Source organism: Xyrauchen texanus, chromosome 24 (genome assembly GCF_025860055.1).
Source record: "Xyrauchen texanus isolate HMW12.3.18 chromosome 24, RBS_HiC_50CHRs, whole genome shotgun sequence".
NCBI classification, from domain to species: domain Eukaryota; kingdom Metazoa; phylum Chordata; class Actinopteri; order Cypriniformes; family Catostomidae; genus Xyrauchen; species Xyrauchen texanus.
The window spans coordinates 41942875-41961004 of record NC_068299.1 but is presented as its reverse complement, the minus strand read 5'-3'; the positions used below and the strand labels follow the sequence as shown (position 1 = coordinate 41961004).

Genomic DNA, 18130 nt, shown 5'->3' with positions numbered 1-18130 from the left:
TGTATCTGTTCTTTTGCATCACAGATGATTCAGGGAGGAGAGAGGATGTTGAGGATAGTACTAGAGTGGAAGATTTAGGAACTGTAGAAACAGGCCCAGCCAGAGCAAAACTCAAAGAATACCCTCTCACCAGCTTTGGACTACAGGGAAGTGGTTGCTAGTGTGAAAATAAAATTGTCTGGGCTAAGCCCCGGATGTCCTTCAATGCTGGAAACGCCTCTGCATCTGATGATAAATTACAATTTAAAAGTGTATTGTTTTGTGCATATTTTTCCATCGCTAGCAGATGAGTGAGGTCTGACACAACACAAATCCAGTTTAAGCCCTATAGTCTAATAGGGGCCCAGTGCCTATCTCTGGGTTCCTGGCTTAGAAAAAGATATGCACTAAAACAGATTGTGTGTAGTATAGCTTAATTTTGCGCCGATTTTTTCAATTGTTTATGTGGCCCCCCCCCCCCCAAACAAGCCAAATGCCCCCCCAAACATGATATCCTGGTAACCCCTCTGGTAAGAATATACATGATATAGCAGACTGTCTATCGATTGTAGGGCCGCAACGACGCGTCGACGTCATCGATTACGTCGACTATGAAAATACGTCGACACGAATGAAATGCGTCGACGCGTCACATGCATTATTTACGTTTAAATATCGAGTAATGGCGGCTTCTGCTCCAGCTCATGTTGAAAATGACAATCTGGCTTTATCACATAAAGCCAGACCACGATCATCCAAAGTATGGGAATACTTTAAACTACAGCCGAACAGAAAGGTGCTTTGTTCGCTATGCAAAGCGGAAATGTCATACCATGGCAGCACAACTGCTATGAACGAGCATCTTAAAAGGAAACATCCTGTGACTCTGTGAACTCAAAACGACGAGCCAGCTGGGTAAGTAGTAGGCTTTATTACAGTGAGTTTTTGGAGTTGTTGTTGCGGTCATACCTTCTTTTTTCAGCTATTACAGCTTGTGTGCTAGTTAATAGTGTTAATTGCTAACGGTGCAGATGTAATTTATTGGCCCATTCAGCGACAATAAAATGGACTTTCATTTATAACTTCAACTTAAATCTGTCAACGAAGCCTTCAGTGCATTTAAATTGCCCGTTTTTAAAAGCTGTGTATGCACATGTAGACTAGAGACATGCACCCCGCGGGACCCAACACAACAGAGTGCGGCGCGGGATCTGATGGCCGAGTGCGGGCGCTGGCGGTAATGCACTCGTGTGTGTGCTGGTTGTGGGAGAATAAAACGATTCGCAGGACTCCGCAAAATAGAAATCTATAAATTGAACATCTCAAAACAAATAAATTGTCATTCATCTGTTGCACAAAAGCAACAAGAACAACTAAAACAAAATAGATAGACCCTGGCCTGTAAATCGTTTCTATGTATAACATGTTTGCAGCGTTTAACAATGTAGCCAATCACAGACATATGTGTAGATTTCTTGAACGCAATGGCCAATCAGAAGCATTTAAGATGGAATCTCCTCACCGCTCAAAATGGACTTTTTGTTCAGTGCTGAATTCTGCATACTGGCAAATCGATATAATGAAAGATTCATTGTGCAGTCAGTTTCATTGATAATAACAGAGATGTCCGCTTTTTAGGAATTATTAAGGGAGAAATCCGTCCACGCATGTCTCTAATGTAGACTTTAAAAACAAACAATAACGTTATATTTACATATTAACAGTAGCCTAGGCTGTAATCTAGTGTATTTATTTATTTATTGTTTATTTGAATAGGGACAGATACAAAAAAAAATTCAGAAAATGAATTAATAAAAGTTTGAAATACTAATGTAGAAGTTGTACTTATTATTTATTGGAAAGTTTGCCAATGGATAAATCGGCTAATCCCAAAAATATGCATTAGATTAATCGGAAAAATAATCGTTAGATTAGTCGACTAATCGAAGAAATAATCGATAGATTAATCAACAACAAAAATAATCGTTAGATGCAGCCCTAATCGATTGACACTATATATCGTTGCCACGATATACACTGTGTAGCCAAAAAACAATTTCCATACTCTAATATTTCGTTGGACTGCCTTTAGCTTTGATTATGGCACGCATTCATCGTGGCATTGTTTTGACAACCTTATGCAAAATCACAACATTTATTTCTGTCCAGATTTGAATAAAAGTTTGGCCGAGATCTTGTATTGATGACAGAAAGTCGAACCACTCCGTGAAGTCTTCTCCAGCACATCCCAAAGACTTTCAATGCGGTTAAGGTCAGGACTCTGTGGTGGCCAATTCATGTGTGAAAATGATTCCTCATGCTCCTTGTCACTCTTTCACAATTTGACCCTGATTGTTTGAATTGACTGTCACACTGTTGAATGACGAAGTGGCAAAAAGGCTATATTGTTTTTCTTAGGATTATTATTATTAGGGCCCAAGCTCTGAAAGTGCAGAGACACTATTTTTCTTCTAAGGATTCTTCTTCTTATTTTTTTCAAGGTTTTCTATACTTTTGGGAAAGGATGCACCAATACCACTTTTTCTCTTCCGATTCTGATATCAGAAATCTCAATATCGGCCTATACCGGTCCCACGGCAATATCAGTGTCATTTTTTTGGCATAATCAGTTTAATGTAAAGAAACACAAAGCTGTAACTACACATTATTTCCATATAAATGTTAGATTATTAAGAAACACTTCATTATTAACTAGTATACTGGATAATGGAGCAGCAAAATTAACAGTAATTCCAGTAAGTCATCAGTAGAAAAGAAGCCATTTTATTATCTCTTGTTTCTGGACTTTAAAGGATTCAGATCTCTTTTTTGTTCTATTTAGTTGTAAGACATCAGTCCACAGTTACTTTTTGGAACCCATTCAACTTAAATATTATTATCATTTGTAAACCAATAATAATACTAATAATATATTATAATAGTAATATACAGTCAGGTCCATAAATATTGGGACATCGACACAATTCTAATCTTTTTGGCTCTATACACCACCACAATGGATTTGAAATGAAACGAACAAGATGTGCTTTAACTGCAGACTTTCAGCTTTAATTTGAGGGTATTTACATCCAAATCAGGTGAACGGTGTAGGAATTACAACAGTTTGTATATGTGCCTCCCACTTTTTAAGGGACCAAAAGTAATGGGACAACCTGTCCCGTGCAACCTGTTCATCACAATGCGATTGAGAGAGATCTCCTGAGTGAATGAGATATGGGTGAAGATCAGGATTTATTGGTTGTTTACTCCCCCTGGGTTTGATGTTGGCAGAAGTTGAGATGAAGTGACAACGTCGTTGGAAAGGGAAGGCAGGCTTCCAGGTTATTATGTGCCTGGAGAGGTTAAGACGCGTCTAGTTGCAGTGTTAGCACACCGAAACAGCAATGTGATAGATTGTGAGCGGACTTATAAAGCAATGGCTTACGTGCGATTGGCTAGGAGTTATTCGGCTAATGATGTGATGATGTACACCTGCTGGTCTTCCCGCTAGAACTACGCTCCACTTCCATTTATTAGCAAGTCTGCCTTATATATCAAATGGTGTTGCAAAGGTGAGCCATTAAATTAGTGGTGAAAAATGGGAAACAGGAAGTATCTTATATCTTCTGTGTGCAATGTCTGATTTAGATAAAAATGTAATTGTATGTTTAGTCTTAGGGCTATTCATATGGATTTTACTATTTTGGGTCACTGTCAAAGCGCCACCACCTGGCAGCAGGAAGTGTGTCTCTTACAACTGTCTTTAAAATAGTCCTCTTGTAGTTACCTAAATTACTTCAAAATTGTTTAGAATTGTAACATCTGAGCGGTCTCCCGTCCACCAGAGGAAGCCCTCACCTGAATACTGAACTCTGTCACTTCCTGTTTCCTGCCACATCAGTTCCTGCCTTGTCATTTCCTGTCTGTCATGTATATAAGCCATGCACACTCACTCAAACACGGTGAAGTATTGACATTTTATCTGCCTTACCAAGCGTTTACCTGTTGTTATCTTGTTCTGCTTCTTGTTATGATCTTTTGCCTGTTCATTGGATTTACGTTCTGTGATTATGTTTGCTGTATTGGATTGATTACCTGTTGCCAACCTCTGCCTGTATTACGTACTACGTTTGTGATTGCTGATTTGGATGTGTTCATTAAACTCTTCTGCAAAATGGATTCTAACCCAACCTAACCTCTGGTCTGAGTCCGTTACAAGAATAATGTAAAATGACAAATACACGTGTCCACCTTGCATTGTTTTCCGAAAGCCACCGGTTGGAAATGGACCCATGGTGCTTGGGTCTGTCATCGCTTAATCTTTTGCTGCTGTGTTTGTGTGACTTGGTGCTATAGAGTTATTGATTATTGAAACTATGGCAATGGCCTCCACTGAATCCGTGAAGCGAGCACTGCCTTGACAGCTCAAAACGCTTCCACTACGACAGAAAAGGCAGCTGCGCTGTGCTTTTTTACCACTTTTTTTAGTCCAGTGTATAATGACTTTTAAAAATAACATTTTGTCACTGTGAATTTGCTGGTGTGTTAATCATAAAAGTTGTCATGACCGATTCATTGAAAAAGTCATTTTTACACATATTTGAAGGAGGGACACAAAAAGAAGCAACAATATCATGGAATGACCTTTTACTGGTGAGGTCAGTTCTCACAAATAGCATATAGCCACATACACCACACACACACTAGAACTTGCATTTCTATCTTGTCAAAAAGGTGAAAACAAATTTATTATCTCATATGTAAATAACAGGCGCTTGTGCTTTTTTTCAGTGTCAATGACTGTGAGAGAATATGGAGTGTGTTCGAACAAGCGTATGTAGGAAAGGACCCATGTGATGTCGCTCCTGAAGCTTATGATCCTTTGATAAAGGCTGTTCAACAAAAAGTACCCTGCAATGAAGTGAGTGGCACATAGTCGCAGTCACACCTGAACATGCACCTGTATATAGCAACACATGACATATTTGTTATATTTGTGTACAGAATCTATTCTGGAGCAAAACAAATGAAATGGCCCATGCTTTGACAAAGAATAGAAACTGCTTGATGACTTTGGAGGACACGTTGTTGGGCTTCATGTTCAATGGACTTACCTGGTGCAGCAAGAATGGAAGCAAAGGTAAGACTCACAACATCTATTAAATTTAGTAGGTTATGTGACATGACCACTAATGATGCATAATGCGCTTGATCATGCATTCTTTATTATTATTATTATTTCCCCTTAAGTACACTTATGTAAGTAAAGGTAGCCATATTCTACCCTCTCACTGACCCTTCCTTCTTATTACTGGATGGACCAAGTTTCTAAACACCCAGCAGGTGTTATTGACATGTAAATGTGGATGGACATGTAGAAAGTTGGAGATCCAGATTCATAATGAATCATTGATGCAGTTTAGTTTTAATAAAAAGACGTTTTGAGTCCTGAAAGAAAGAGTATAGTGCTGGAATATTTTAGAGAAGACCAGGAGACTTGGAAAAAACTTCAGCAGGATTCTTAATTGTATAGTTATATATTGTTTAATCTAACTGAGCTAATGATATCTTTAACCTACTACTAACTTCTGAAGATAAAGGTGGAAATTTCAGCATTACTTTCACATCTTTGGACCTGACAGTTCTTGCTTCAGTTCTACTTAATATGCCTTCTATGTGGTGGTTTTTGTTTTAATAAAAATAAGAAAAAGGTGTAAGTTAAGTTAAATTCAGTTGACTTTTTCTGCCCTATTGAATAGACCTGAGCCCAACTTCTTAATGATCAATCTTATTTGGCAAGCATTCATTGTTTTAAAGTAGAGTAAATAATTGTATGTGGATGCTTGTCTGGTTTTAACTTCTGAAACAACAAATAGTATACAGATTGTATTTTTTTTTGCCAAATATTCACCATAATTTTTTTATGTTTTGCACCGTACAATGCAGCTGATGTAATTGATAGGCCTAGAAATGTTAGTTCCCCGTCTGTCGCAGAAGCAACACTAGGGGTCTCTCTTGAGCGCCGAATATGCCTCTGATCTATGAAAAAAGGCCAATGAGAAGTTTGCAGATAATATTTGCATACCCCGTCCCCAGACATATGGGTATAAAGGCGAGGAAATACTATTATATATAGTTCATTCAAAAATTTTCTTCGGAGCCGATGGTCGTGTATGCAGTCAGCTGCGAGTCACACCTGTTCCTGTTCCTCTGACGCTGCCTGCTGTTGGATCTACGGCGCATTACAGCGGCTTTCTCCTTCTCTGCACGGCAGTGCAGTTTGCCCCTGGGCGCTTCGACAGCGCAGTTAAAAGAGTTATTTTCTCTAAAAGAGCAAATACACAGCTGCCGTTGAACGTCCTTTTCAGGACGTGTCTTTTTAAAGACGTGTTTCCTCAGTTTCTGGATGCGGTTGATTTCTCCCCACCTCTGACGGTCATAAAAGCTGCCTTGAGTGCCTGGGCTGTGATTACACGCAGGCAGCGTTTTATGAATGGTCTATGTTCTCAGTGCGAGAACATAGCCATGACAGCATTGCGGTCACAGCTTTCTTTTGTCATGAGAGAAAGCCACTTCAGCCACCCCCCGTGCCTCACCTCCTTCCTACGGGATTGGGGCAGGCTCCGCGGGCAATGAAGGCGATTTGGGGACAATGACGGGCTCTGTTCGCCGGGTAAATCCCCTCGAACCACCCGCCTCCCCGGCACGCTTGCTGGCTTCCGTCCGAGCTCGGGATGAGTGATTTCTCTCCCGTGGTTTATGTTCTCAGTGCGAGAACATAGCCGTGGAAGCATTGCGGTCGCAGCTTTCTTTTGTCATGAGCGACAGCCACTTCAGCCGCACCCCCGCATCTCGCCTCCTTCCTACGGGATTGAGGCAGGCGCCGCAGGCGATGGACGTTATTTGGGGTTAATGACGGGCTGCGTTCGCCAGGTAAATCCCCTCGAAACACCCGCCTCCCAGGCACGCTTGCTTGCTTCCGTCCGAGCTCGGGATGAGTGAAGTCCACTTCGCGGCCGGCCTGCCGGTCCCTTGAGCTTCTGGAATTGGACGACGACATCACTGCTGCATCGGAGAGCGTTACAGCGGCGTCTGATGCTGATGACTCGTCTGGGCGACCACCTTCGGGTCTGCGCGCCCAGTCTGAGCCTGGTGCACAGAGGTCCGCTATGCTTTCCCGGGTACCGCAAGCGCGATGCTGGACCGGAAAATCCCGCCCCCCCCTCACGGCTACTTGATTGGTTCTGCGTGCATGTGCGCCGCTCACAGCTGTGCCCCCCCCTGTTCCTTTCTTCCTGGACGTGCATGACGAGTTGAGTAAGCCGTAAAAGGGCACCTTTTACTGCCTGCAACCGGCTTCCTCACTCCTCCGCTCTCACTACACTCGACGGTGGAGCGGTCCCAGACTGCTTCCGCCTTGCATGCCACGGCCCCTCCTGCAACCAACACCAGGCCAAGGCACTTCAAACTTGCACTTGGGTAGTCCTGTTCTTGATGTACTGCAGGAAACACGCTCAATGACCGATCGTGCCCCCCGGGCCAAGAAGGTCAGAAGCGCCGGCACTTGAACGGGCGATGGCCACCCCTGTGGTCCAGAAACGCAATCTATGGACTGGACCTGGTCGAAATACGAGCGCCTTCTCGAACGCCCCCGTCTCCCAGCTCCGTCCATTCGGCGGCACCGTTGACGACTCCGCCCAGCAGTCCTCGGCGGTGAAGAAGCAGATGGAGGCCATTTCCCACATCCTGCCCTGCTGCAAACCTGCCACCAGGGGCCATGCCCCATCTGCTCGCCGAGGGCGTCCTCCTGCGGCTTAAAAAAAAATTAAAAATGTGCTGCTCCGCCTCAACCAAGAGTGGGCCCAGCTCAAGTGCATGCCCCCCATCTCACGGACCCCTTCGAGGACCCGAAAGGCTCCCAAGCGTTCCAGAGACAGACGACCCAGAGATTGAGACGTGTGCTCCGGAGTTGGTAAACAGACCACTCCATCCCCCGGTAGAGGGCAAGAGAAGAGAACCTTCAGTTAAAGGTATTTTTTGCATGTTTTTCACTAACAGAGCAATTTCCTCTTTCTGGGTCACCTGGCCCACAAATGCCGTTCTCACGGCACTCTGCCACCACACCTCAACAGTCCAGGCACACCCTCAGCCCCACGACTGTTCCCCGGCTGGCCGGTTCTGACAAGTCCAGAGGACACTGCTACAGGACCTCCTCCTCAGTCACTCAACCGCCCCCTGCCGGTTGTGCGGAGCAAGGTAAGTGCTTCGAGTCCTTTCTCAGCACTAGAGCCTCGGGACGTGTCCTCGCCTCCCGACGCCGTACTACCCGCTCCGCCCTGCTAGGTACGTCAAAAGTAATCATCCCCTTAGTGCCCCTAGCACGGAGCTTGGAGTCTTTCTCTTCTAAATCCATCACGCTGGCTGGCCAGGACCATCCGACTCGGTTACGCAATTCAGTTTGCCAGTCCTCCGCCCCTTCGTGGGTGTCTGCTTCACTGCAGTACACGGCAAATATGCCAAATTCCTGCGTGTGGAAATCGTCTCTTACTCAAAGACGCGATAGAGCCTGTCCCTCCAACCAAAATGAAGAAGGGTCCCTACAGCCCTTACTTCATCATACCCAAGGAAGTGCGGTGGCTTACGACCGATCTTGAACTTATGAGTTTTTCAACTGGGCTTTGCACAAACTCCCGTTCAAAATGCTCACACAAGAACACATTTAGACTTGCGTTCGGCATCTAGATTGGTTCTCAACGGTAGACCTGAAGGACGCGTACTTCCACGTCTCAATTCTGCCGTGACACCGACCCTTCCCACGGCTCACGTTCGATGGCCAGGCATATCAGTACAAAGTCCTCCCCTTCAGCATGTCTCTGTCCCCTTACGTCTTCAATATGCGCTCACAGAGACCAGGTGCTCAGACACCTCAGCCGTTTGGGGCTTCAGGTCAACTGGGAAAAGAGCAAGCTCACCCTGGTTTAGAGCATCTCTTTTCTCGGCATGGAGTTAGACTCAGTCTCAATGTCAGCCCGCCTAGCCAACGAGTCAGTGCTATAATGCCTCGCCGCCTTCAGGCCGGGTACGGCGGTCCCTTTAAAACCTTTCCAAGCTCCTGGGGCATATGACATCCTCCGCGGCGGTAGCGCGCTGGGGTTGATACATATGAGACCGCTTCAGCACTGGCCCCAGATTTGAGTCACGAGACAAGCATGGCGCCGCGGCACGCACCGTGTGATCATCACCCCCGCCTGCCCAGGTAGACCTGTTTGCCTCCCCGAGAGACCTCCTACTGCCCACTCTGGTATGCCCGAACAGAGGCCTGGTATGCCTGGCACACAGCTGGCCTGCGGGGCTGTGCAAGTACGCATTTTCCCCCAGTGAGCCTTCTTGCACAGGTGCTGGCACAGTGGTGGTGGCGTAGTGGACTAAAGCACATAACTGGTAATCAGAAGGTCGCTTGTTCGAGCCCCACAGCCACCACCATTGTGTCCTTGAGCAAGACACTTATTCCAGGTTGCTCCAGGGGGATTGTCCCTGTAATAAGTGCACTGTAAGTCGCTTTGGATATAAGCATCTGCCAAATGCATAAATGTAAATGTAAATGTAGGTGCTGTGCAAGGTCAGGGAGGACTAGTGGCTCCCTATTTGCCCACCCGGGCCTGGTTCTCAGAACTCCGTACTCCTCGCAACAGCCCCTCCCTTCTTTCCTTCAGACCTTCTTTCTCAGGAACAGGGCACGCTCTGTCATCCGCACCCAGACCGTTGTAACCTCCACGTCTGGCCCTGGACGGGACGTGGAAAATCTAGCTGGTCTACCACCTACCATCGTAGACACGATCAACCAAGCCAGAGCCCCTTCTACCAGGCATCTTTACACCCTGAAGTGGTGCTTGTTCGCAAATTGGTGTTCTTTCCGGGCCGAAGAGGTGCGCAGTTAGGTCAATGCTCTTATTTCTGCAAGAGAGGCTGGAGGGGTGTATGTCACTCCCATCGCGGTCCAACACGACGCAGTAGATGGCAAATCTTTGGGCAAGCACGACTTAATCATCAGGTTCCTAAGAGGTGCCCGGAGGTTAATTCACTCCTGGACAAGCCCTTTGAGCCACTAGAATCAGTTAGACTCAGGGCCCTCTCTCTAAAAGACTGCCCTGCTGATCGCCCAAGCGTTCTCTGTTAGCGACACTTGTCTGGAGTTCGGTCCGGCAGACACACACGTGATCCTAAGGAACCTTGGGCTACGTGCGAGACCAGGTAGTGAATCTACCCGGGAGGGGGAGTACTTTGCGTACCTACTTGGACCGCACACAGAGCTCTAGACGTTCTGAGCAGCTCTTTGTCTGCTTTGGCGGACAGCGGAAAGGGAACGCTGTCTCCAAACAGAGGCTTTCACACTGGGTCGTGGATGCCATTTCATTGGCCTATCACACCCAGGCCATGCCCTTTTTTTGCAGGTCCAAGCACGCTCAACAAGGAGTGTTGCGTCCTCTTGGGCACCTGCCAGGGGCACCTCCCTCGCAGACATATGTAGAGCAGCGGCAGCAACACCTAATACCCTTGCGAGATTTTTTTATCTCAGGGTTGAGTCAGTATCGTCCTGTGTTTTCTCAGGTCCGAGCCGGTAGAACTCGGTAACACGCTGACGGACTGGCCGGGTGGATCGCTTGCACCTGTTTTGTACATGCACTGGATACATTTATCATACAGTATGATGCAGTTGCCCACCTGTCAAAATGATCTAGAACTGCCATTGCCAGTGGGTGAAGACTCTGAATTCTACTAGCCCTAATCCATTTAACATAACAGTGTAATAGAAATGGCTAAATAGATTCACACCTAGGGATTGCATTCACAGAAGACTCAGAAAGTGATTGAATAAAAAATAACCACCAGTCAAAGAAAGAGGACCAACACAGAGAAAAAGGGATAGACCTAGTTTGCATTCAGAAACACTGTCTGTTATGAGGACGAATAGGATGCAGCCATTGGTGGACGATTGCACAGAATTGCCATACCAGACACCTTGAAAGCCTGATATAGTGTATGTCAATTTAGTTTTTGATCTGATGTTTTGGGAAAGTAAGTAGATCAACTGATGTTTTCATGACCTATAAATTTGCAATCCAACTATAGTTTTCAAAAGTCAATATTAGTATTATATCCAATATTAGTTTTCAAAATATATTGATCTCTTTTATTTGTAAACATCAAGGAATATTTAAAGGGATAGGTCACCCAAAAATGAAAATTCTCTCATTATTTACTCACCCTCATGCCATCCTAGATGGGCATGATTTTCTTTCTTCAGCAGAGCACAAACAAAGATTTCTAGAAGAATATCTCAACTTTGTAAGTCCATACAAAGCAGATGAATGTGATCAGCACTTTAAACCTAAAAAAGCACATAATTGTAAAAAAACTAATCCATAAGACTCCAGTGGTTAAGTCCATGTCTTCAGAAGTGATATGATATGTGTGAGAAACAGATCAATTTTTAGTCCTTTGTTCTATAAGTATCCACCTTTGACCAGCCCGACAAGTAGGTGGCTGGATGTGAAAGTGACAGTGTAGATTTACAGTAAAATAAAAAAATTATATTGACTTAAAGGAGACTTATTATGCCCCTTTTTACTAGATGTAATATAAGTCTCAGGTGTAATCAGAATGTGTCTGTGAAGTTTCAGCTCAAAATACCCCATGGATCATTTATTATATCACGTTGTACATTTTTGGGTGGAATCAAAAACAGGCTGTTATTGTGTTTGTCTCTTTAAATGCAAATGAGCTGCTGCTCCCCGCCCCGACATAGCTCTGGTCTCCATGAATACAATCAAACACATTGGTAACTTTAGCTGCATTAGCCGTAGAATCAGCTAACAAGCACATTCGGAAAGGCGATTTGCAAACATTCACACAATATAAAGTGCAATACTTACATCTTCAGGATATAAAGCTGGAACACAAACAGTTGGTATTGATCCATGCTTGAGAATCACATTTTTGCTTTATATTGACACTCATTCACAAAGCAGTCCGGTGTAAAATGATTTGCACAAACATACACACATTTTTGTATGTTCGAATTTCCTTCAAAAACTAAATTTGTCCACTGCGTCTTCAGTGGATCTAATGCCGGGACTACATGAAGACTCTTATGTTCACTTTTACAGCCAACAACAGAACACTTCTGACGCTTATGAAGCTGAGACATCATTATTCTCACTGTATCTGTTCCAGTGCAGGAAACAATGGCGGACTGTGTGTAGATCACTCAGGGGAGGATCTATGATAATCAGGTGGAGTCAGTCATCAGTTGTGATGTCACTTTAACCCTCTGGGGTCGACGGACGCGCCGGTGCGTCCTGCTAGATATTTTCGTCATTACAGCAGAAACAGGTTAAAATACTCGAGTATACAGACAAGTGTAAGACATCATTAGAGACTATAAAGGGTCTACTTTTATTTGTGTACACTCACAATAACAACAAAATCTTGTGCTTTTGTAAAATAAAGAAAATAAAAAGGGTGAGCTATCAGCAGTCTCTGTGTTCACGAGCATATTTCAGAAACACGTCACAAAAATGAACTGAAACTCTGCGAATACTTATCACACAAACATGAAACATATGTCTAAAGAAAGCTTAAAATGTCTACTTTTAAATAAAACAATTCAAATTTAAAACAAATATTCTCCTGCAATGTAATCTGTATGAAACAAATACATAGCGTGCAAATGTACACGCCCCCGACTGTGAGATTTGATGTAAACACAACACAACTAAACTTTTCTGCGTTTGTAAACTCCTGGATGTAAGGAAGAGTTCACATATTCCTCAGAAGAAGAGCGGGACTCAGATGAACATTTGTATTTTGAAGAGAGACTTGATCCAGCCAAGGATACAATTTCAGATGAGTAAGTCATTTTTTTTTCATTAGCTGACATGCTATTTTATATAAATGTACATATTTTACTAGTGGGACTGTTTCCAGACAGGATTCAAAGTATTGACATTTGAAATATGTCCTAATAGGCAAGTTTTAGTTACATTTAAATGTTGTTATTTACATTGTATGCTGTATAATATAAATATGATATGTAATATGATATCAAAATAATATGAATGTTTAGATTATATTTTATCTAGTGTTTATGCTGCCTCATTATCAACAACAAAGCTTGTGCTTGCAAATATGTGTTCAGGTTAAATGAGTAAAACGCACTTTAAATATGCCCTTATTAGAAAATCATCATATTATAATGATTTCTGAAGGATCATGTGACACTGAAGACTACACTAATGATGCTGAAAATTCAGCTTTGATCACAAATTGCATTTTACCATATATTTAAATAGAAAACTGTTCTTTTAAATTGTAAAAAGAGTTCACACAATGTTTCTACTGTATTTTGGATCAAATAAATCCAGTCTTGGTGAGCAGAAGAGACTTCTTTTAACGGTAGTGTAGGTCTAAAATTAAGTAAAGTCTTCATGTAAAGAAAATATATAGTCAGATTACTTAACTTAAAACTTGATTTTGATCATTAAGTCTCCTCACATTCATTCTCTTTGTCACATTCCTCATTGATGGGTCCAGACGAGGGGTCTTTGTCTCTCATGTGTGAATCACATAAATATTCGTGATAGTTCACGCCACCTCGCATATTACCTTTCTAACACTAAACGTGTCTTACAAAAGTTCAATTACTATATTGTTTTTATGAATGAGTGATCAGGATGGTTCTCACATAATTTTGTATCAAAAACTCTAGGCTACAAGAGTTCTCAAAAGTCTTGTGGACAAATGTTTAGTATGTGATATATGACCTTATTTCAGTTTCAAAATTTTAGTTTTTTCAAAAACCACAGATAAACATTATTTCTCAAAAATACAAAACTGTACATGCATGTTGCTCACATATTATTGTAGCCTAGTTTGTGCTGAATACAGTGTAATTAGAGTTTAGCCATTAATATGTTTTTAAGCAACTGAAAAAGCACAAATGTCAAGGCATGTCAAAACTTCTCCAGGGCCCAAAACACCCTCAGACCCCAGAGGGTTAAAGCAGAAATGAAAACCATTCATTTTGACACACTGTTTGTGTGTTATATTTGATTAATAGAAATATAAGAAAGAGTGGGTGGACTTTTAACATTGTAGAGTGGTTGTGTACACACACTGCCGACTCACATTTATGTACAAACACCATGTAAACATGAATTTTGCATAAGAGGTCCCTTTTAAATATTTATCAATTTCTCTCCCACACCTATCATATCACTTCTGAAGACATGGATTTAATCACTGGAGTTTTATAGATTATATTTTATGGTGCCTTTACATCCATTTTGGACCTTCTGAATTCTGATCACCATTCACTTGCATTGTGCAGTCTAACTGAGCTGAGATATTCTTCTTAAAATCTTAATTCGTGTTCTGCAGAAGCAAGAAAGTCAAACACATCTGGGATGAGGGTGAGTAAATGATGAGATAATTTTCATTTTTGGGTGAACTGATACCTTTTGAATATTTGTGCAACCTAGACAATACATGATATGCCATTTACTCGGATCATAATCTGACCTTCTCTGCCATCAGAAACATTCACCACAGGTTGTCCTGGTTGGATGGAGTGTATTAATCCGATGCGCTCTTTTTGGATCAGGGCCTCTGCTAACGTAAGTAGATGTCTTCTTGCACCTATTTTAAAAAAATTCTATAATTTTTCTCACTGGAAAATAGTCACAGCATTATTTAATTGTGGATAACTTTACCTCCTGTAAACAAAGAAAGTGTTATGTCTAGATGTGTTTTTGTTCATGTTTTGTTTTCATGTCTTTTATTTTGGAATTCTAGTTCCTGTTTCCCTTGTCATGTGATTTTATGTTTCCCTCCATGTTCATGTGTCTTGTTTTCATTGGTTTATTGTCTTATCAGTTCTAGTCTGTCATTGGTTTGAGGTTATTAGTCTTGTTATCTTGTTTAGTGTTCTGTTTGATCATTGGTTTATGTTTCCCCATGTCATGTATTTAAGCCCTCATTTTTACCATTGTCCTTTGTCTAGTATTGATGTTTGTTTGTGTAGCACATTTCAAGTTAATTTCAAGTTTAAGCCTAGCCTACCAAGTTCATGTTCATGTTTAAGTTTCAAGTTTCTGTTATGTATTATTCATGTTTATAGTCAGGGTTTTTGGTTTTCACATTGATTATTAAACTGCACTTGGGTTCTTCAGTTCATCGTCAGGGAAAGCCACCCCAAAAGCTCCCGTTTGAGGCCGCGTCAGTTAGCACTGGGAGCGATTTGGGGATTTCAAAGGGAGCTGCTCTGCTGGGAAACCCCCCGTGGACCTCCCATTCCCCAGCACACGTTTTTGCCCCTGCGAGTTCTCTCTCTTTTTCAGGGCGAGTTCACAATCTCATTTGCGGCTTTCGATCACAGCATCGGAGAGCAGGCTGGTCTACTATGACCCCATGCGCACCTGACTGTCATGCTTGGCCGGGTGACTGCGAGCGTCGGGCTGGAGTGGAATCACTCATCCGCTCACATCCGAAAACATCCGCTCCCCCTGAACCTTCTCAGTTCAATGATTATTTCTGGAGCCCCCAGTGCTCATTCACGCCCATGCCCCGTACCTTTCTTCCCGGAAGTGCATGATGAGCTCACACGATCGTGGTGGGCACCTTTTACCGCCCAGACCTGGTCTCTAAGCTCTTTGATGCCTGTAAGAGCATTGGGGGAGGTTACTTGATGGCATGTGGCATAGTGCACTGGCCACAAGGCACTCAGAGGGCTGCTCGTCTCGCATCGCCAGTCCACGTAACACAGTTCAGTTTGTTGTGGCATTTTGTATAGGGACCCCTGGTGTCACTACATCGACACAACGTCGAGTTAGTGACAGAAGGGAAACGTCTCGGTTACTGTTGTAACCTTCGTTCACTGATGGAGGGAATGAGACGTTGTGTCCCTCCTGCCACAACACTGAACTACCCGCTGAAATGGCCGGGACCGGCTCCTCAGCACAAAACCTGAATGAGTGGTTGCATTCCAGCTCCTTTTATACCCATATGTCCGGGTGAGTGGCATCTTTCTCAAAGATCAGAGGTGTTTGGTGCTTCAAAGAAGCGCTTCCTAGTGTCACTACATCGATACAAACTCCATCAGGAAACAAAGGTTACAACAGTAACCGAGATGTTTGTTGCTGACAAAGACAGCAGTTAATGTTATGATGATGATTTTGATTATATACATACTGTATAAAGTTAATATAAATATAATATACATCCCTGTTGAGAAGGCCATCTTAATCACATTGCAATTCCCTCAATTCTCTAAGTGTGAAGGCGAGCAGCGATGATACTCCGTGCTAAGTCTTTTTTGCCAAAACACCTGCATGCACAGAAATTCTCCTCCCCCTGGCACAATTGTTTTACTTCAAGTTTTACCATGGCGGTTTAACCTCTTAAACCCTGCTGCATATTTTGGCTCCTGCTTGCAATTTTTAACACCCACATTTTAAAAAAGCAGACCACACTTAACAGTGACTAATTGCAAAATATTAGTCTCATTTTACATATGTATATACAACGGGACCACACGTTGGTCATGTGTTGGCCAAACGCTCGTGTTTGTGTTTGCGTACTTGCTTGAATTATGTTTTGGCCTTAATGGTGACTGCAAATATAAACAAACAACATCAACAAAAAAATAGATCTAAACCTCAAAGCTAAAAAAAATTTGCACACATAAAAAAATATATATATTTGAATGAGTGTAAACCCACAATTTTTCAAATACACACACACGCATACACACGCACAATACACCTGACACAAATCCCTATTTTGACTGGATGAAGTGCTTAACCAGAAGCTGGGTTAAATTAAGCCAGTGCTGGGGATAACCATAATGACCCAACTATCTTTCAAATTTCCCAGCATAACAACCCAGCACACCTTTTTTAGCAAACTAGCATTTTTTTTTATTGTATACATTATATCATATTTAGTAGTCCTCTTATCCTTGTTTTTTCACAGTGCTGATAAATGTTTCAGAAAAACTCAGAATTAGTGTTTGGGTTGAATAGGAACAAAACATAAAAATAGTGTAGAAACAAAGAATTGTCCATGAAAACACAAGCAGTTTTGTCTGTAGTTATATTGTCCAACAGCTGTGTATGATTTGTTTTGATTTGAATCTTTTTCAGTTTGCTGCTACTGCCTGTGGAAATGTGTCTGTCATGCTTAATGGATCCATAAATTCTCCTTTCAACCCAGACAGGTATTCAATACATTATTTTGAGTGTTACAGTTGGGTATGTTCTTTAAACCTCCTATGGTCTTCAGTCATTTTCAGGCATGAAAACTCACAGACGTGATTTTTGCAGATCCGATGAGAAAATATTCGGGGGTGTAGTGGCCAGCATTTACCTGCTATATCTGCATAGTTACCATAAACTTTGCAACTTTAGGCTCTGCCTAACCAATCATTGCTCCTAATGCTGAAACCTGACAGCTAATCCGAGTCAGAGTAGGGCGGGGTTTTTTTCAAAGTCTGCTACACCGCGAGTCTGACAACTGGACACACTGCCAAACGAACAGCACGTCGGAAAGCAAGCCTGAGGTAAGTAAGTTACCTTACAATGTTAGCGATCCTGTCAGATACAGTGATGATGCCAATTTCATTATTTAACTCACTGTTATTAACCAATAATTTTAGCTAAGCTAATTGTTTTCAAATGGAGTGGTGGTGTAGTGGGCTAAAGCACATATCTGTTAATCAGAAGGTCACTGGTTCGAGCCCCACAGTCACCACCATTGTGTCCTTGAGTAAGGCACTTAACTCCAGGTTGCTCCGGGGGGATTGTCCCTGTAATAAGTGCACTGTAAGTCGCTTTGGATAAAAGCGTCTGCCAAATGCATAAATGTAAATGTAATTCATTTATGGAGACGAGTGGCAGCAACCTGGATGCAATGTAGGCTAACATCAACAACAAGATAAAACGTGTTGGTATCTTTCTCTTGTTGCACATTATCTATACAACAAGAGCAAGCTCCTATCTGCTAGCTTTTACAGAAATGAGCCTGACCTCCTTTTTACATGTGTGCTGTGACAGTGGGTTCTATTAAGCCAAAAAGTGCTTATTGGCACTTGAAT

At 42.6% G+C, this 18130-nt stretch overlaps 1 protein-coding gene across 1 annotated transcript in view; it reads left to right on the top strand.

Moving 5' to 3' along the window:
* The window catches only part of LOC127617925 (ADP-ribosyl cyclase/cyclic ADP-ribose hydrolase 1-like), a 35306-nt gene that overhangs the window by 3098 nt on the left and 14078 nt on the right, over positions 1–18130 (top strand). The window contains exons 2-5 of the mRNA XM_052090099.1: positions 4771–4900; positions 4984–5119; positions 14575–14654; positions 17181–17254. Of these exons, the coding sequence (XP_051946059.1) occupies positions 4771–4900; positions 4984–5119; positions 14575–14654; positions 17181–17254 (420 nt within the window). The remainder of the gene's footprint in view (positions 1–4770; positions 4901–4983; positions 5120–14574; positions 14655–17180; positions 17255–18130) is intronic.